The sequence below is a fragment of the Belonocnema kinseyi genome, chromosome 8 (assembly GCF_010883055.1).
Source record: "Belonocnema kinseyi isolate 2016_QV_RU_SX_M_011 chromosome 8, B_treatae_v1, whole genome shotgun sequence".
NCBI classification, from domain to species: domain Eukaryota; kingdom Metazoa; phylum Arthropoda; class Insecta; order Hymenoptera; family Cynipidae; genus Belonocnema; species Belonocnema kinseyi.
In genome coordinates, this window is record NC_046664.1 from 74,284,945 (window position 1) to 74,307,096 (window position 22,152).

At 31.7% G+C, this 22,152-nt stretch overlaps 1 protein-coding gene across 1 annotated transcript in view; it reads left to right on the top strand.

The window, feature by feature from the left end:
• The window catches only part of LOC117178548, a 77,082-nt gene that overhangs the window by 30,216 nt on the left and 24,714 nt on the right, over window positions 1-22,152 (top strand). The window contains exons 5-6 of the mRNA XM_033369975.1: window positions 20,667-20,762; window positions 20,853-21,082. Coding sequence (XP_033225866.1) covers window positions 20,667-20,762; window positions 20,853-21,082 — 326 coding nt within the window. The remainder of the gene's footprint in view (window positions 1-20,666; window positions 20,763-20,852; window positions 21,083-22,152) is intronic.

Sequence of the window (22,152 nt, forward strand, 5' to 3'; positions counted from 1 at the left end):
TTTTTGATTAATAATAAGTACTTTTTTGCCACAAATGTAGTCAAAAAGTACTCAACAGTGGTTATAGCAATATTTTGTTATAAACCATTATGAATAAGAATATTTACTTATGGATAAAAACCATATTACACATTTTTCATCAATTGCGGTGACTTTTTTCCACAAACATGCTTAAAGAAATATAACCGTAGTTCTACTTTATGGTACGCTCAGGTGCCTCTATGCATGAAGAGTGCACTTTCCAAGGTCATATCTCGTGACCTATTTGAGCTAGGACAATTTTTTTATCTTACGCCAAACTGGCTCTACTTTCATTTATTCTTTAGGTACTTTGTGATAGGTTTCGCAGGAAAGGTGTATCTGGCAAAAACACAACTTCTTCAATTTCAGTCAAAACTGCAAAAAAAATGAAATTTTTGAAACCTTACAATTTCCAAAATAATAGGTCTTAAAGACTTCTTTTTAATACACTCAGATTTTTGTAGACTCTATTTCATCCTCTGGCACAATCAACGTTAATTGAACTTGGCAGTATTTATTTGGAAGAAACTGAATTCCACTTTTTTGCCTGTGAAAGAGGCTAAAATGGCTCACTTTGAGGGGCCATAACTCATGACCTATCACAGGTAATATATTGATCTTTTTTTATAATTACAGGAAATCGGGTCTAGTTTCACTCACCTGTGGAACACTTTTCCGTGCAGTAGTTATTTGCAAAGATACACAGTGTTTTTTTTAACTTCGTGATTTTTCGATGAAAATAAATAAAAATGGGGACTTTTCAATGCATCAAAACTCAAAACCAATAGTAGTTGGCGGATTTTCTTAAAACAAAATTTGTTCAAAATTTTGTTTTCTTTCTTTTTTCTGTTGGACATTTTGCTTTAAAATGCAAAGGGAATCATCCATCCACGCAAAAGTAACATGTGGAACTGTTTTTAACAAAAACCGGATATGGCAACTGATCTGTTCTAGCATTTTTGATATGTCAAAAGGACCCTAAAACGAAACTTTCTGATTAAAAACATGGCTGGTTGGATTTAATATGGAATTTCACACTTTTTCCGACATAATGCTTGGACTATTCCTGAAATATTCAATTCAAGCATTGCCACAAATTTCTCAAACGTTCCGATAGGAGACTCTCCAAGATCGTTTCTCTTCTCCCCATAACGAAACTCATGACTCAAAAATGACTCAAAAGGTCGAACCACGCTTTGCTCCTAGTTCCTGTTTTAAAGTGAAACTAAAATAAAAAATATCATTGTTTACAGAAATTCTCTCTCTCAAAGTCTACATTTTTGTATTATTTCGACGTTTAAATTCGCATTGACTACTATGGTAATTAGCGACTGCATTAATTACGTAGTATCTTTTATTATTTATACATGTACATAAAATTCAAGATTGTTTTGTCCCAATTCATTTTGTAGAGTTCAGAAAATTATAGCAAAATTTGTATTAAGGTAGATGAAGAAAATGTTGAAATATAGAACGCAGAAAATAAATAATGTTATAAGTAAGTTGACACTTTGTACAGATTTAAGGAGGAACCATAAGATGTGTTGATAGCATAAGAGATCATATACTTTAGCAGACAAGGAATCACTGAGAATGATAAAATGGGAGTGATTATTTCTGTCTATATATTTCATAGCTTGAAAAAGAGAATATGTTTAACATCTAAATACATTTTAAGATTTAGGTAGTTTATATTTTGGAATTTTTCATCTGGTGTGACAAACTAGCAACTACATCCGAGGTTTGATTTAGATCCATCAGTACATATATGAGTGTGATTTGGAATGGAGTTAAGAATCTCAGTTAATTGATTTTTTTTTACTTTTCAGAGTCAGTTTTGGTTTTAGGAAGTTCATGAAGATCAATAATGATGGTTGGTACTTAAATTTCCAATTATGGAAAATTATGGAATCTTCTGAAAGCAATTTCTGGAAGTTCAAAGTTAATTTCTCGGAGGTATGTGTTCATTCTGACGTAGAAAGGCTCTCTATCTCTGGGATGTTTATTGTAGACGTCTTTGTAGTTTCCAAGGCAGATATTTTGGTACGCAGGGTTTGAGGGAATTGAGGCTTTTGGAATACATAGTTCAGATTTATTGCATTCGTTTTTATTCTAATGGGGATTCACCAGCTTCGGAGAGGATACTATTTACTAAACTTGAGGAAAATGCTCCCATAGCAATTTTTATTCCAACATTATGAATGGGAAAGATCATTTATAAAGTGCTTGGATTGGCTGAATTATATACTATAAAACCATAATCTTTTCTAGATCTAACAACAGCTTCTTTTAGCAAGGGTTTTGATAATATTCAGTCTTCTGTTACAGTCTGATTCAAAATATTTAAGGTGGAGGACCCAGGTAAGCTTATTGTTAAAAAAGCCCTAGAATTCTTATTCTATCTACTATTTCCAGCTTATGGTTTTTCAGGTATAATGTGGGAACCTGGTCATAGGATTTATTTCTAGAAAATAAGATTCTCTGAGTTTTGGTTTTAGAAAATTTGAAAACAGTTTTTCCAGCCCACTCTTGAACATTATTAAAACAGCTCTGGAATAATTTTCTTGTAATAGCGAGATCTTTTCCACTAAAGTAGAATGTGAGATCGACGAAGGCATTTTTTATTGGTTAAGGAATACAATTGGTGACGTCATTGAAGGTCATTAAAAAGAGAGTGACCCTCAGGACAGACCCTTGGGGTACTCCTTTTTTAACTTTTACTCTTTTGCATTAGTGACTATTTACTCGAACTTGAATGAATCTTTCCAGAAGAAAATTCTTCATGAAGATTAACATTGAGCCATAAACATCTTTATCGAGTAGCATATTGAAAATTCTATTTCTCCAAACTATTTCGTAGCATTTTTCGATGTCTAGTGAATCTGCCAAAAAATGTCGGCCATTCACAAATGCAGAACGTATACTTGTTTCGAGATTTATTAAAGAGTAAGGAGTAGAACGGTGTTGTCTTAAAGCACTTTGGTGCACACCAAAAAATCATTTCTTTTCTAAAAATCATCTGAGTCGTTTGTTAATAATTTTTTCCATAAACTTACACATATTACAGGTTAGGACTATGGGTCGGTAGCCACTAGTTTTTAATTTTTCTATTCCTGGTTTATGAAAATAAGCGATAAGAGATTGTCTCCATCTTTCTGGGAAAACTTTTAAATCCATATACAATTATACATATGAAGAAGGTATTGTAGTGCTTTTGGCGAGAGGTCATTGAGAAGATTAATTAGCTATTTTGCCAGGTCCTTGATTAGAGTTTTTTAGTTGGTTGGATGCTGACATGAGTTCGTTCAATAGAAGAGCCTTGTTTATAACTGAGTTTTTGTTTTCTTCAAATATTGGGTCAGCGAAGCCTTAAGTTTCAAGTTTAAAGGTGATAAAGTTTTCGTCATAGTTTGCGTTCCTAAAATTAGATGCGTAGTTATCGGCCAGTTCATCAGAAATTTCAGTAGAGTCACATGAAATCAAACCATTGATTTTTTCAGGGCTGTGATACGTACAGTTGTTAAGCTTCCTTTGATTGTGTTTATCTTTTGCCAATCCACGGAGCTTAGGGTATTATATCTTAGTGAAGAAGTGAAGGTGATTTCTCAACTCCTACTACGCAGTTTGTTTATCCTCTTTGAGATGGCTCGCAACTTTTTCAGATCAATCTTGTTTTCAGTGCTTTTGTGATTCTTATAAACGTTATGAGCATTTTTCTTCTGTCTAATAGCTTCTTCAACTTCAGCGTCCCACCAAAATACTTCTGTTTGAAATGATTCACGAGGCGTTTTCAGGATTGATAGATCAATTTTTGTATCAACTGTAGTTTGAAATTGTTCTAAATCAGATTTTTTAAATTTTCTATCTCGAAGTATAATTATATAGACTAGGATTCGGGGTTTGTAGTTCCAATTTAATTGGAAAGTGATCACTATTGTAAAGGTCCTCTAAAGCTTCCCAATTTAACTTGTGAGCTACACTTGACAAACAAAAGGATAGATCTATCGAACTAAAGGAGGCATTTAAAATATTCAAATGAGTAGGTTGACCATTGTTTAGAAGAATGATCATATTGACTTGGTAAGTAAACATTCGAAACACATAGTTACTTAAGAATTAGAATGGACACAGCTAGAGCTTCCAAGCTATTGTTGAGAGACATTTCCATATAGTGTAAACATTTTTTGATGTAGATTGCAATATCTCCACTAGCAAAGTTAATGTTTGAACGGGTTTTAAAGACAGAGTTGTATGTTCTAAAGTTTGCACAAAATGAATCTTTAAAATTTGTTTCTTGTAAACAAATTATGGAAGGGTTGGAGTCTCTAATAGGTAGTTGAAAATTCTCACGGAGCGGATGAAAATTGTTCAGAATCCATTAAATAATTATCAGAGCCATTTATTAGTTTTAAGTAAGGAAACCGTTAATTATCGTTGTCTTCAAACATTGATCGAGATCCATTTTCAGAAGAATAGCTGAGGAATCCCTCAGGAGATTTTTCTAGTAAGTTTGTTATTTGGGTAGTTCTGTACTTTGTAGATCGGTCCGTTAGATTAGGTTATAATTCTCTCATCATGTATATGAGTTCAGGGGATATTTTGAAGTAGATTTTTAAAAAATTATTCTAATTGGCTTTAATAACCTGACAATGTTCTTTTCGTCTTCAGATTGGGTGGTTTAATTTTAATTTTTTTTTATTTTGGTTATTTAGCAAGTTTCCGATCATTTTCCTCTTTTTTAGATAGGTTTTTTATTTTTGACTACAGTATGTTCCTGAGTGACCTGTTTGTTCGACTTTGTAGAACAGCTAATATAAGAAAGAGTAGGAAATTTACTACCTGTGTTTATTGGCGTTGAAGGAGACTCTGGGCAACCTTTCAACTGATTGCTCACTGATATGTTATGAAAACGAGGGGTTTTAATTGAATCAATGAGTGATGATAGTGTTCTAGTAGGGTTGATAGGTTTCAGTTTGAGAGATATCTCATCCGGAACATTTTAGCAATTTTTAGCAATATTCCCTGATTTCTTACGCATAAAGCATGGTCAATTTTCCTTGTTGGCCCAAAAGCGGTTTTAAGGGTAGTTTCACCCCCTCACAGTCGGGGTTTTTAGTAAAAGTTTTTCTTGTTTCACAGGTTTAAAGGCGATTGACATATACAAAACAACTTGTAAAGGCTTTTTTGCAACGCGGATAGAAGGAAAGACATCGTTTATCACCACTCACCCGACAAAATTGTAAGTAGACATCAGATTAAAACTAAATTGATATATTTTTGCATTTGACGTATGAACATTTTTTAAGGATTAACTACCCTCACACACGTATATACTCTGAATTTTAGATATATTCATCTATTTACAGTTATATCACATGAAAAATGATATTTCAGTACATATTTTATTTAACAACTATGGAACTTGTCCAAATTTGTCTTTTCAACCCTTGTTGCAGGGATTGTACTACCCCTTTTCATGTATAAGTAATAAAAAATGCGTCAAGTTATGGGATTCAAAATGTTTATAACTCGAACCAAAGTGGATTTCAATTGGAGATACACTCTGGTAGGACATTGACAGTGGAAGGAGAGAAACAGGTCCAATTTTTGGATCAATCTGTTAGTTTGACGACCCATAGCTACACGATTTAGCCATTAATATCAGCAGATGGAAGACTGCTATCTCTTCTATTTATCGTTCTCAAAGAATCGAGTGGTGGATTTGGACCAGTTGTTGAAGCAAATCTATTTCGCCCGAGTAACAAACATTTACAGGCTTCCAAATCTGGAAAACTAACTACTGCTGAGATTATGGCCGCAGAAATGCTTGCTATTAATTATTCGTAAATGAACTGAAACTTTCTTGCAACAAATAACTTTCTTTTTGCAGCACACTTCCGAACATAGCTAGTTGAAGTATTTTTTCTAAACGTTGGAGAAAACAGTGTCTTACTACTCGACTCTTGCAGTAGTCACTGTCCTGAAGCGGTAGCATCTAGTTTGCCGCCTCAAAAAATTTAGTTTTAAAAAAAAATCCAAGTGACACAACGAGAAAAACACAACCACTTGACGTTTTTGGTTTAAGAATATGGAAAAATTACGTGAGGCAATTTTCAGATACAGTTCTTTTGATGAATGGAGATATAAATTTACATTTGAGAAACAATATTATTAAACTACAATCTCTCATACATAACCAACTTTCGTCTCCACGATACATTAATTTGTTTAAATACTCTTGGTACAAGAGTGGCTATATTGAAGAAAAATCCGAAAAGTTTGATAATTCAGTAGATTTTGCCTTCGCGGAAGAGTGTAATACACATTGCGAAATAGAGGGATGTAGTAATGTACCTGGAATACGCTGTTCTTGGTGTAAAAAATCACTGTGATTGAAACATTTCTTTGAAGATTATCACTACTGTTCGACATACGTACCATAATGTCTTAGAATACTTACATCAGTGTAATATGTTCGAAAGCTTTGAATTAAGGATATAAATAAATTTTTATGCATGAACTCCCTGTGACAGTAATCATCAATGGTCTAAATACTGATGGTGATAGAGCGTGATTGGAGAGCGTTGTTCTTTGAGCAGTATGTAATGAGCTTCTTTGATTATTGACTGTGAAAACAATAGTAAAAATAGACCATAACAGCAAACAAAACTGGTCAATATATACAAAGATATGTGTAGGGGTAGCAACCCCTTTAAAAATTTTCATACGCCAAAATGCAAAAATATATCGATTTAGTTTCAATCTAATGTGTACTTAAAATTTGTTAGTTACGTTTCACGTGTTATTTGAATTCTTTGCTAATTTACAGACGCTTTCCAGATGGTTAACGGGGGTTATTCACCCCAGTGTGGGGGCTGAGTGGTCATCAGCGATGTCTTTCCTTCTATTCGCGTTGCAAAAAGTCTTCTGCAAGTTGTTTTGTATAAGTCAATCGCCTTTAAACATGCGAAACAAGCAAAACTTCTACTAAAAACCCCAATTTTGAGGGAATCAAACTACCCTTAAACCCGTTTTTGAGCCGATAAGGAAAATTGACCATGTCTTAGAATCGATGTGTGACGTCTCGTCACCTTTCCTGAAAATACTCTAATCTATAACTACGCCCAATGTAAATCGTGCCTCACTCAAATAAAACTTAATGTGAAGCGCATGAATTGGTTAGTCTGTCTTTGTTCATTCAGCATAAAGGACGAAGCTCCTTAGAATATTTGTACCTCGTGTAGTTTCGTGACGATAATTTGTGCCAATTTTGGATTATGTGAGTTTGGTTTATGTGAGTTCTTGACTCCACCTTACACCATCCTCTGTATGGTCTCAATCGCCACTCTCACGTCCATGCACCGATGCCTGAAGAAATCTGGGAGGATCATCCAACAATTAGAAGGCACCATTAGAATCATTGTCCAGATTAAAGGCCTGGTACTTATTCCATTAGAAGATTTATTGGACCCATTACTAAAGGATCTTCAGGTAGCCCGAATTTTCCACCAAAGGATCCAGGATATACTTTTGCAATTGAAGTTCTAGGCAAAAACATCTATTAGCTAAAAGTAAGACAAAAAATCATTTCCCACGATATCTTCTTCATCTTATTAAAGGATATAATTTTCTATCCCCTTTTCAATTTAAGCTGCCTTATTTAACGCTCTCTCTCTTTCTCTCAGTTTTCCTCAACTCCCTAATCGGCAAAATCTGAGCAATCAATTACCGTTGTCTGATCGGATGAACGTCGAACAAAAAACGAGGATTCATTAAGGATAATTAGGTAAGTGGCGTAAATTTAATATTTACCCAGACGTCACAGATGTATATATACCAGTCTTCGAAAACTAAGTATATGGGCGAAGCCAGCCTCAGATAAACGAGCTCTTACAAAGGTTAATTCTGAGGCTGTTGTTATTCTTATATCTTTAAGCGCTGTTATAATAACATTGCGTGTTCATCCGAAAGTTCATCCACTACTTGTTTACTGGCAAGGAACATACATACACGAGCGTTGGAATTTTTTGATGAAAATCTAATATTGGTTGATCCAAATAGTTTCTCTATTTCAGTTGTGTACTCTTTTAAAGGAATTTCCTGTTTCGATTCCATGAACATTGCTTGGTCCTTTATTGGGAATGAATCTCTTTCTGTTGCAGCTGCATAGCATATTCACAAACACATCTAATTACGACCGAGGCCGAGACGGAACTGAAAGTCTAAATTGTAATTCCTTACAGAAATTTTCATTCCAAATCACTATGAATTTTTGGTCAAAAACCCCCTGTGCCAGAGCAGAATTATAGTTATTTACAATATTTTATGTTTCAATTCGAAAATAAATTCAATGCCTTTTTTAAATTTGAAAGAATTAAATTCTATCAACTTTTTATGTGCAACAAAGGACTTTATAGGCAAGCGACAAAGAAAATTCAATCAAATTGTTGAATTTTTAAGCCAAAGAGGAATGTTCTGCAAAAAAAGGATGAATTTAATTCTAATTTTTCAACATAAAAAAATAAATTTTTAACAAAATAGTTAAGTTTTTCACCAAAGGGATGACTTTTAAACTGAAAATGTTCAACTTTTAGGAAAAAAACTAATTTTAAACAAAATATTAAAATTTTGAAGCAGCGATGAATTTTCAACCAGAATCATGAATCTTCCAGTAAAAAAATGTATTTTCAACAAATGACTTTACCTTTCAAGCAAGTATTTCAATTTTCAACCCAAAAAAGAATAATCTTTTAACAAAGAAGGAATTTTCAACAGAAGATTTAAACTTTCAACCAAGAAAGATTTTCCAGCCAAGAAATAAAAAAAAATCAAACAAATTGTTGAATTTTCACGTTACAGACAAATTTTTACAAAACAGTTAATTTTTCTACATAAAAAACATGAATTTAATTTCTCAAGAAACTAAAATGAATTTTTTATCAAAATATTTGAAGTTTCAAGCAAATATATAAATTTGTAACTGAGATAATAATCATTAACTGGAAGGGTTTAGTTTTCAGAAAAAAATACTTTAAAAACAAATATTTATATTTTGAACCAAATAGATGAAATTTCATTTGAAAAGTTGAATCTTTAACCATAAAAATAAATTTTCAACAAAATATTTGAATTTTTAACTACATTAGATTTTTTAAGAAAGTAACTAATAATTCAATAAATTTTATTAACACCTAAGAAGGTGATTTTAACAAAAAGATGAATTTTCAACCAATTGTTTCAATCGTAAACAAAACAAAAAAATCCATTTGCAACCAAAAACGGGAAGGTACAATTTTTAGTTAAAAAGAAGTTGAATCATGAAATAAAACAATCTAAGGAATAACCTAAATACCCTAAATGTGTGTAAATTTCATTTATACTTCATTTCTAATAAAGTTGAAAATAGTTGTAAATATTATGTAAAATGATTTTTTCTGCTTAATTCATCTTTTGCATGAAACAAAAATTGTCTATAATATTTACCAACATGCACAACTGCGTATGTAAATCTTCATTCATATATTCTGAATACATATATTAGTAAAACACATGTTTTTGATCAAATTCAGAATTATTGATTTCGGTGCATAGTAGAGTGACTTTCGATATAAGTGACCGTGACATACATGCCTTTTTCTACTTATCTCAATGTAACGCACACATGTTTTCGACAGTTATCAAGAAGTTTTTGCAGAAACGATTCCAGCCATACGTGAGTGTTTTCAGTTATTTTTCCTTTTGTTAAAAGTCTCTACAAATGTCTATGAAAATCGCTCGAAATCATTAAAATTCATTAAATTCCTTTTCAAAACAGTTTTAATAAAATCCACGCACGCCGTGACGTTCCTGATTTTTTAGTTTTTGACATTAAAAACATAAACTATTTAAGTACCTATAACAACAAAAGTTTTCATATCAAAAGTTCTAAATATTTTTGAAACGAGTCAAATAATTAAAATAATTATTTATAATAATTTGAAAATTCTAGAAATTGTATCATATTAGAAAAACAAAATTGTTGGATTCCAAACGCATATAATTCGGAATTGTCAATTCACCATATTTTTCTTCTTCATTAAGGAAAAGTAAGAGAAAGAAGTGCGTTTCAATTTTATTAAATCTTTAGATTATTAAAATATTATATTGAATTTAGATGAGAAAAAAAATACTTATCAAATAAAAACTGTGCTTTTTGCAGAACTGCTAACGTCTACAAAACAATTCGATAAGATTCTCTGATTTGTTAGAAGAAGTTATGTTTTCTACTTTTTGAAAAGTTTGAAATACTGTCATCGTACTTAATTATAGATAATTTGTACATTTCATGGAAAAAGTATTTTGGCTTTAAAGTTCTGAATCATTTTTAATTTATTTATTCAGATGAGTTAACAGCCAGCAGAAAAAACTATTATTACTTTTCGATTTGAAATGTTTTTAACAAATAATTTAAAAGTTTCTCAGAATTATCAATAGCATTTTTTAATATCTTAAAATCTTTAAAAATTCTCAAATGGCAAACAATTTAATTTGAAAAATCTACCTTTTTTGGAGCTTTTGGAATATTTTCAGTTTAAATTATTTTGGAAATTTTTTCATAATTTCTAAATATTTTTTAAAGCGATTCGAATTTGTCCTAAGGTATTTTTTTTAAATTGTACAAAATTTAAAAAAAAAATATTAAAAATCTCCAAGTTTGTTTCTTAAAATTTTTTAGAAATCTTTTGGCATCTTTAAAAACATTCTGTTAAAATGAATTTTTAAAAAGAAATTTTTTCTACATTTCCCTAGGAACCGTAGGGAAATTTTTTTCTACTTTGGAAACCTTTCGCAATTCTTAAAAAGCTTCTAAAATTTTTGTTAAAAATCTGCAAAGATCTACATTTTGTTTTAATTTATTTGAAAAATCAGTTGCAGTTTGAAATTAATTTTCAATATTTTTAACCTTTCTAAATACCATTTCAGCTTACACAAATTTTGCCTAAATTAATAAGCGTTTAATTTTTATTTATATATTTAAACTTAACAACTTTACTTAAAAATTAATATTTAAAACAGAAAAATTAAAACTATATCTTTAAAATTTAGATATTTAATATTTAACGATCTATTATTATTATTAAATTTAAAATTTAATAAAAGCATTTAATTATGAACCTATCAATTAAAGTTATTTTAAAATTGAAAATAGTTTATTAAGTTTTATTCGGGCGTTTGCATTTTTTTAGAAGCTAAGGCTTCATACTTAAAGCAGTGTAATTTTTGGCGTTAAAATTGTTAAATTGTTTAATATGGAACAGATTCAGTATCGATATACTGAGGTCTCTTGATGGAAGAGGCCTGCTGCTGACCCGCTAATTGTCAAAAACCCCTACAATGTGTTCACAGCGGAGCATGCGGACACTATCCTCCGTGCCTTCTACTCCAACCTCTAGTGTCCGCGCCATTTTAAAATAAATTATATTAAAGTAATTATAAGTTATTAAAAATAGAACTTATTATTCAAAATTCATAATTTTTAAATATTTAGTTTAACGCTTACTTAACTTCATTTTTACGCAAACAAATATGAGCTAAACCATATATAATGAATTTTTCAAGCTAATTATTTTAAATTAATTATCAATGGGAAAAAAACTTAAAAGTATTAAGCAAAAAAATGTCGAAGAGCCCGGAGAGGCTTACCTTTTTACAGCGACAGACCGTAGCTTAAAAATAGTAACTTCTGGCAGCTATTTGTTCTAATAATAATATTTAAACTATGTGAGGTGAAGACGCGTCAGCCTCGTCTGAATATAATACGGTCTTCCTACGTAAGTCTTTTCCATGAGGTGTAAGGTCGTGCGTCGCGGTATGTGACAGGGATGCGTGGCCATAAACGATAGGGCCTCTGTGCGCTATCGAATTCGTCTCACTGACATGGTATCCTGGACGTGCGCTAGCGCGATGGCACGGACGCGCCCACCTTCCGGTACACTTCGGTCTCCATCTCTCTTGGTACGTCTGGGTTACGTTCATTCGGAGCCGCTTCTCATCCGAGTTGACTACTCCCTTTCCAGGGCTACGACAGGGACCTCGTACTGCTCTCCGCCGACGCTTTCAGCTGAGTTCTACCGCGCATGCTGGCGCTGTTACTAGCACACTGCCTTGAACCTTCTGATGGCGAATCGTACTTCCTATTTGGAGGTAGGTGGAAGTGGCACCAGTGGTGGCGTTTACTCTACGTCTTAGACCGAACAGGAGCTTAAGCACTAGAGCGTCCCATGTGCGCTGATTTCCCTTGTGGAGGTGAAGTTGTAACCTCTTTTTAAAAACCTGATTATACCATTCTTGCAGATGAAAGTCAAAATTTCAGTCAATTACTGCTCGTCTGCTGGACGGCATGTGATAAGTGTGTGTTTTTCAATGTCAACAATAATCTCAATCTTTCTTTAAATCCGTCCAGCAGACGGAGTCATTTCAGTAACTAACAAATTATATTTAACATACAGGTGCAAAATTTCGTAGAAAGAAGTATTTTATACTGATGAGGACTGTCGACGTACAGTCGCAACGTCTACCATATATGTACTGAGAATCTCTCAGACATAATTTCAACAAACTCACCAGTAATTGACTGAAATTTTAACTTCCATCTACAAGAATATTATTACACCCTGGTCAACAACTGCACATCTTATATATCCTGATTATACCGTTCGGTGAGACTGCTGCGCGGTTGGTAGACCGCTGTGGTTTATTGCTCGCAACCCCACGACTGGTTTGCTTCGCCCCAGGTATAACCAGTAAATTTCCTCGCATTGTTACTTAACAATCTCCGAGAGTATACCTAGAAATTTCAAACTTTGTCCTCTATGTTCTTGATTATTTTTGAGGTCTGAGCTGTTTGAACAGGGAAGGTCCCCACACAACTAGTGAACAAATTTGTAACCACCAATATGTAATTGTGCCACTGGCATCCGTTTGGAAACGAAACCTCAGACCCGGGTCTGCACGACTGAGGGTTACATGCTGCTGGAAGGACGCTTTGATAGCTTCCAAAGGCTTAAGGTCTTCTGTTGTTATTTGTTGGGTATTCTACACCGATAATATGTTCCACTGTGGGGCAAGGATTACCGAAGAGTTCAGTGTACATTTCTTGACCTAGTTGCAAATACAAAGTACGGTCCGCATTTCCTTCCAGGCGCGAGAGCGAGAGGAATTTTTGATCGCCTCGATCTGACCTATTTGTGCTGAATTTCTCTCGGACCTGCTAGTTTTCCGGAATCGCTGCGGATTGTCGTGCACGGATTGTGGAGCAATCGCGGTGGAAATGCTGCCCCGGTCAATAGTAACATTGTAGTCGTGTGTTTCCGGCAAGACATGCCGTGGTGTTATTTACGGCTGAGTCGCGCTGTTTGATTTACTTTAAGTGGCATTGAGGTTTACCCTTCGAGAATTTTCTCTTCTTCGTCCGTCTCAACTTGCATTGCTCGTTCAACTAAATCCTCAAAAGTGCCTATGGTTACACTTCGAAGGATATATTAATCGGCAATTTGAAAGCTTCCAGAATTAAGGCCACTATTTGTGACTCGTGTGTTTCGGGCAATAGTCGGAAACACAGAAAATACATTTTTTAAATATCCTCACTGCCTCCTTCTCTTCTTACTTAGTTGCATACCCTGCGAAGTACTGGATAAGCATATTTCAAAACTTGCCCCATGGAAGCGACAAGTTATAGTCTCAGAAAAATATTGTTCACAGCGATCGAAGAAATCCTCCGGGAGCTCGCAGTCTATGCTTGAAGCCCTTCCTGGGTGCTTCTGGTTTCGTTTTTCGCTCGGGCTTGTTTGTGTGTCGGCAAGCGAGCCTGTAGCCGGGCGGATGAGCGTGTAAGCGTCCGTGTGAGTGAAAGAATGGGCTTTGGGATCATGGTTGGTATTTGATTTAAGCGCCCCAATTTTTATGGTTTTTAAGATATCGACACGGTGACTGAGTGTGTTTTGGCGTTCACTGGGCTGGCATTACATCAGATGCCACAAAGTTTTCTGGCAGAGACTCGGAAACCTGAGAAACAAAATGAACCATAATTTCGAAGGATTAAAATAAAGTAACATCTTTTAATTTAGACGAACAAAGTAAAGTTCCTCGTTTCCTTTTCAGCCCCCGGTTAATCTATTTAAGTTCATTACAGCTTAATTAGTTAATTATGATGTGGAGATAGTGGGAACTAGCTTGTTCATTCTGTAAATTATTTATGAATCTGACAAGAAAGCCATCAGGATTTGTTTTAATATTCCTAGTTTATTTATTGTTTGAAAAGTGTTTTACTGCTACCTTGACTTCTGTTCAGGACCGATTTGGTAACAATAGTTTACTTATTTGTTATTTAATCTTTGTTTAAAGTAATTTATTTTGCATAAAAGAAACAACCTTCGAATTTTTTTTAAGGAAGTTCCCGGCAGTTGAGCTCCCCAACTGGCAAAGTTTGAGGGTCAGTTATAAGGGAGAAAGATATCTGACAGTGGTTCTCTATCGGACTATAGTGCCGTCACGAAATGCGCAAAGAGTATTTCAAATTGTGATATAACATCATTTAATATGCAAATTTTTATATTTTAAGTAATTAGACATATTTTTCTTTTAAAATTTTGAATAATTTCAAACAAAAAATTCCTGGTTTTCACGATCCAGCGGCCACCCTGCATTTATGAAACTGTTTATATATGAATGAATTATATTTCATTCTTATTATTTATTGTTACAGATTTTAGTTTAAATATATATGAGTGATGAAAATGTTATCAAATTTTTACGTCCAAGGCCTTCTATTTATAACTATCGTATACCATCATGTTTTGACAGAAGTCACACAACTTAGATTGGTTATTGTGGTGAGTATAGTTTTACTGACATAATTATGCCGCTTTTTATTTAAAGAAAATTTCTTAAATATTTACAGAATAATTGAAATTCACAAATTTAAAACTTTTTTCAATACCATAAAGAATACAGAATAATATTAATAATAATATAATAATAAATTATGATAATTAAAAAAAGGTATTATCAGTATCTTTCAAATTTATAGAAATTTAATGTTTGTAAGATTCTGCAGAGAACTAAAAACGATTTTTGAATATATTAAATGTGTCAAAAAACAATCTATAAGATTTAAAAGGAACTTTTTTATTTCATAGGATATTACCAAATATTAGGGAAAATTCGGGTCTTTTTAAAAAAAGTTTAGGACTTTTAGAAGTTTTGAATAAATCCAGAAACGTTTAATACATTTCTGGAAATGTTTCAAAGTTTTTAAATATTTTTATTCTGCTTGAAACTTCTTTTAATTAAAAAATCTTAAAAAATTAGTCAAAATGTATAAAAATTGCAACCCATTCTTCTAAATTTCGCAAGAATGTTAAAAAAATATGTTTATTTTGTAGAAACTTTTCGAGATTTTTTGAAGCTTCTAATTTTTTTTTAATTTTTAAAAATGTAAGTTTCTGAAAATCTTTTAAAGTTTGAAATTCTTTTTGAACCTCTTTGATTCTTCCAAATATTCTTTACATTCACTCCATTTTTGATTGACTTTTTCATATTATTAAATTCAAGCATTTACCTTTAAAATTTTCTACACTTTTTATGAAATTTTATAAAATCATTTAAAAAGATTTTTTAGTTTTCTCTTAGAGTTCATTTCTCAAAATAAAAAATCAAAGAAGATTTTCACATAATTTTAGGCAAATTCTTTTAATTTTTTTCACACCTTCTAAGTCTTTCAATCTTTAAAAATTGCACACAAACAGGTTTAAAGTTTCAGACCTTTTTTTATTTTTGTGAAACCTTTGAAAATTATTCAAAATGCATACAAGTTTTAATTTTTTCAGTTGTTTCTAAACATCTGATTACCTCTTAAACTTAATCAAATTTGTTATAAAATTATGCAATATAGCAAAATTGCAGAAATTTCCTTTAAAATCTTTTACTCTTCATAAAAATTGTAGGAATTAATTAAAAATGTTTTTCAATCTTTTAAAAAAATTTTTTTTTAATTTCCCTTTAAATCATGAGAACATTTTTTTCCATTCTCTTAACAACCTAAAAAATTCATTTTACCTAAATTTGTTTAAATTCTAAGAAACCAAAAAAATTTGCTCGTCTCTTCCATATTATTTTTCGGCGGATTTTTAAATCTTTAAAACTTAAAATTCTTTTAAAATATAACTTAGGTCATTCAAAATTTTAACAGTAATCTAATATTTAGAAACATTTAGAAATTAATTTTATGATGAAGTAAAATTATTTATTCGAAAATATTAATTTGCAGAGTTGATGGTGCAGAAAATTCATAAATCAAACGTTTTACTTTATCGGTTCAAACCCTCCCCCTTCCCCGCACATATAACAGACCGTAACGAAACACGAAACCCCTCCATCCATTTTTAATGTTGCGTAATACAGAGTGGACACACGGGGGATTACGTGCATGGAGAACTTGAATGCTACTCAAATCGCACAAAAGTAGCAGGGGAGAAGCCATTCTGCAGGAGGCTTTTTCAAATTTCGCGCCTTTAAAGTTGCATTCGGATCGGCAATTCGGTCAAGTCCGTGCATCTTCGGATCAAGTTTATCATAGTTTTCATGGTTGCTTTCGAAACTTTAAATGGATACAAGTGTCCAAAAAATATATGTTATATTATGTAGTAATTACAAATGATAAAAATGTTTAATTAATAATGAAGCGAGGCATGTGGCCTGGAAAGTTAACGTCAATTTTGTTCTGTGCTAATATCATTATGGAATGGCTGCTGATGTGAGTGACAAATACTATAAAATAGTAATAATATTCTGTGCTTCTAGCGGGCGAAAAGTGAATTGTGTTTAACGCTAATTTTGCGCCATAAAAATTGTATCTTATAAATAGACAGTATATGTTTTGAATAAAGTGAATTAAATCATACATGCAAAAACTTTAATTTGACATGACCTACATTTACTTACAGCGATTAGGGCAAAAAGGTTAATCTGAACATAACCTCGAAATAAGGACAGACTGGTCTGGCATGTTTAATATACTTTCGATTGATTGTTCTCTACCACAGAAATGCTTTGTGGTTTTGTATTTTATTATTGAAAGTCTTGGCAGTAATAAATTAAAAAATAATTACTTATTAATAATTTAACAATCATTACTTATTAATAATTTTAACAATCAACACATTATTTCTTAATGTAATGATGGATTTCCATTGTTTGTTACAGATCGATCCTAGAGGAAATGCAAATCGAATTGGTTTATTTCAGCTGGTGCATTTCAATGAACATTACTAAAAAATCGTCATCTCTGGACCTTATCCCAAGACTGAGTATTGATCAGCCTAAAATCAATTCTGAGTAATTTTTATGGTATAGGTGTATAGAAAATATATCACGAGGCAATAGACCTAGTCCTAATTCCTAATTTTAATTAATAAGGTTTTAAGGAGTTTTATTTTTTCAGACAATTTTTTCTCCCAACGTTACCTCAAAATTTGATTTGATCAACCACTAATATAAACTAGAGGCTCGCTGAGGACAGGAGTAGATTAGGAATAAATGTAGAAGCGAAATTTTAGGTTTCAATTTTTATTCCATTTTTTTAGAAAATTTTTTTTCTTTATTACTGTCCCTGGATCTGATTGCTAAATTGGAATTTAATCAGTCCCTAAAATTAATTCAAAGTCATTTTGATTGATGTGTATCCAAAAGATATCTTGAGGAAATATAACTTGCCCGAATTTTAATTAGTAAAGTTTTTACGGAGTTATTTTATATTAGAAAATATTTTCTTCAGACCTCATCTCAAAATTTGGTTTGATCAACCATTAAAATAAACTACAGACTCGGTGATGGTAGAAGTATATTAGAAATAAATGAAGAAACGAAATTTTAGACCGGAAGTTTTATTTCCAATTTTTTAGAAATTATTCTATAATTATCCACTTGATCAAGTCTGAAAATTAATTTCATTCATTATTGGTATATTATTAGAAAATAAAAATCTTTGAGTGTAACTCAAAGCTACTCGTAATGTTATTTTAGTGTATTTGTTTGAGGTCTCGTTCAAGTTTAAATTATGGTGTTACAAAAGAAGACTCCATCAAAATGACTAAAATCATTGCAGGAATTGATTAAATTCCATTTTTGGAATCAGATGCAGAAAAAGCATTTTCGAAAATGGAATCATTCCTGAAAAATTTGGAATAACAATTATGACTTAAATATTATGTCTAGATTTATTTCTAATAGAATCCTATCACCAACGAGTCTCTAATTTATTTCAGTTATTGATCAACCCAAATTTTGTGATGAGGTCCAGAGAAAATATTTTCCAAAATGAAAAAAAATCCCTTAAAACTTTATTAATTAAAATTCGGGCAAGTTAAATTGCTTCGAGATATATTTCTAACACACCTATACCATCAAAATTGTTAAGAGTTAATTTTAGGCTAATCAATACCCAGTCTTGGGATAAGGTCCAGAGGTAACGATTTTTTAATTATTTTAATTGAAATACACCAGGTGAAATGCACCGATTTCATTTGCATTTCCTGATGTGTATTTCCTCTGGGATCGATCTGTAAAAAAACTATGGAAGGAAATTCTTACATTGAGAAATAATGTGTGACTTATTAAAATTATTAGGAAGTAATCATTGTGAAATTATTAACAAGTCAAGATTGTTAAATTATTAATAAGTTATAATTATTCAAATTGTTACTGCCGAGACTGTCAATAATAAACATACAAAACGATCAAGCATTTCTTTGGTAGAGAATAATCAATAGAAAGTATAATAAACGTGCCAGACCGGTCTGTCCTTATTTCGTGGTTATGTTCAGATTCACCTTCTCGCCCTAATCGCTGTAAGCAACTGTAGATAATGTCAATTTAATGTTTCCGCATGTATTATTTAATTCACTTCATTCAAAACAAACCCTGTCTATTCATAACATACCTTTTTATGCCGCTAATAAGCGTTAAACAGAATTCACTCTTCGACCACTGGAAGCGCAGAATATCATTACTATTTATATTATTTGTCACTCACATTAGCCGCCATTCCATAATGTTATTGGCACATAAAAAATTTGACGTTTATTTCACATTCCACATGCCTCACTTCATTATTAATTAAACTTTTTTATTATTTATAATTACTACATGATATAACCTATATTTTTTGACACTTTTATCCATTTAAAGTTTCGAACGCAAGCATGAAAACTATAATAAACTTGATCCGAAGATCCACGGACTTGACCGAATAGCCGATCCGAATGCAACCTTAAAGGCGCGAAATTTGAAAAGGCCCATGCAGAATGGCTTCTCCCCTGGTTTTGTGCAATTCGGGTAGCATTGAAGTTCTCCATCCATGTAAGCCCCAGCGTTTTTACCCTGTACATAAATGCTCCCATAGTAAAGTCTTATGATACCTAAATTTTAAAGTTCAAAAATTTAAGTTTTTAAAATACGTGCTTGTGTATAAAATTAAAGAAGTTAAATAAATTTTGCCTGGAATTCAATTATTTTTCAAAACATAAGTCATCATAACTAAGTCAAACATTGTTGAAATTGTTTGAAATATCGTATACAGACTCAGTATATTCTAGCGATGTCTAAAGAAAAAAGAAAAAAATGAAAGCTGCCTCTTGTTAAATAATAATTTATTGTAAATTAACACTGTTCGGTAATCGATTTTGTAAATTATTCAAATAATATTTTACTAAGTCATGAGGATTCATATTTTAAAAATAATTACATTTCCTTGTCATTCGTATGACGCAATTTCCAATTGCTACAGCTATTTATATTTGTTAAATTTTGTTTGCTTTTATTCCAAATCATAAAAAGTCGGTATTGTTAGGAAATAATAAAACGATTAATAATTTTCAATGTCATTTTTATTTGTTTAAAATATTATGAAATGTTTAGTCAATTATTAATCATGGACTTCTGACGTTTTGTGAAACAGATGGAAAAATTCGACTTTTGAAATCTATTTAAACCATGTCGCTTATTATAAAAAAAAACATACAACAAATTTTTAAGTAATTATTACTTGCCCAAACAATTTTTTTCATTACATTATGAATATATAGATAAACTCCCTCATTAATCCGATCAGCCTAAACATAACATGAAGTATCTAATTAGATAAAAAAGCCCTACCTTTTTATTATTTGACATGTAAAACATTTAATGATCTACAAATTGTTTAGACAGCTAAAAAATCTCTTTTGAAAGAAGTATTTCTTCTAATATTCGTTAATTGTGACTTTAATTTAAAAAATACTGACTTTTTATGAATTTCAGGGCGGCAGAATCAAGTTTAAACGTTATTGGATAGGAATGATTCCTGTAATATTTCTTAAGAATTGACCGAAATGGAATTTATGTAAATTTAATAACAAATTATTATTATTTTTATTTTTCCGAAAACCTTTTTGATTTAAAATCCTACGTCATTTTCGAAATTCCGAGGGCACGTATTAATATAGATGAGTGAGAAACAAAATCCAATTTCCTTTTCCGGAGATATCACAAAACAGCGGGAAAGGAAGGCTTGCCCTCTGTAAAACAAAAAGTTTTTTACCAACTAAGTCATATAGTATTGAAATTTTTAGATTGCCCGTCATGGAGATCGAACACCAGAACAAAAAACAGAAGGTTACCCAAACGATCCTTATAAAAAACAAAACTTTGACGGAAAATTAACCACGGTAATAAGCATTATTCTTCACAAAATTCTGATTTTTTTTATCGGTTCGTTATTTAAAATTATAAAATTTATTATAAATGATATTCCTTAGAGTGGAAAAAAAAGAGAACTTGATTTAGGTAAATTTCTTCGTACTAAATACAATGCATTTTTGGGACCTAAATACATCTCCGGATCTATAGACGCTAGAAGTACAGACGTTAATCGTACAAAAGAATCGTTAGGCTTGATTTTGAATGGATTGATGCCAAAGGCTGTGGTACCTACAAAATTTGATTCTAAATTGAAAGACGCCATGCTTTTACCATACATGTGTCCTGGGTGAGTTTATAAAAATTAAATTAATTAACGAATTTAAAAGAAAACAATGTTTAGCTAAAAAAGCTTTTTAGAAAAGGAATTTTTAACTAATTAGTTCAATTTTCACCCAACATTCACATTTTTAACAAACAATAAATAAATAAAAATTAGTTTTCACCAAGAAGTTTAAGTTTTGACTAAAAAAATGATGGTATAACAGAATTCTTAAACTTTCAAGCAATAACATAAATTTTCAATAAAAAAGGATGAAACTTCAATAAAAATTTTAATATTTGATATTTCAACAACAAAAAATTAATTTTTAATTCAGAAGATTTATTTTTTCCCTATAAAGACGAATTAATCTTATCACTATCGTCACTTAATCATCAGTCATATACACCTGGTCTGAAGAAAATGGCCAAAGTATAATTGAACTTGTTGTTGCGAATGAAAAACTAAGAGATCTAGTCAAAGATACAAGGATCATGAGAGGTTCTGAATGGAATACTGATCATTTCCTTCTAGTCTGAAAAATAAACTTAGGTAAAGGACGGAGAAAAAAGAGAAACAAGAAAACGAAACAAACGTAAGTCAAAATTAAAAACCTATAGAAGCCAGAAGTGCGAATAGATTTTTAGAATAAGATTAGCAAACGCATAGATATGACAACGTGAGAGGCATTTATAAGACACTAAGAAATATAGGGCGCATGTACTATGTTCCAAGATATTATTTTTAGATGTGCGATCAAAATATGTGGTACAGTGGTTGTAGGAATAATTTCTGGTGATGGCATGGATGCCAGGCACAAAAAGAGGATAGTCAAACGATTAGTTAAGGAAAGTAAAGATAAATTTAAAACAGAAAAAAAGAAAAATACAAAACGACTTAGAAGAAAGCAAGATACTGCTTTATAAGAAAATAAAGGGAAGTAAAAGTAGAGAATTTGTCAACATTAGAAATAGTGAAGGTGATATGCTGTATACTGCAGACAGGATACTAGACGCTTTGAGAGACTATTTTCGGGGACTATTTAGAGATAAAGTTTTGGAAGACTGCAACTGCCATGTATAACACGATGCACTAGG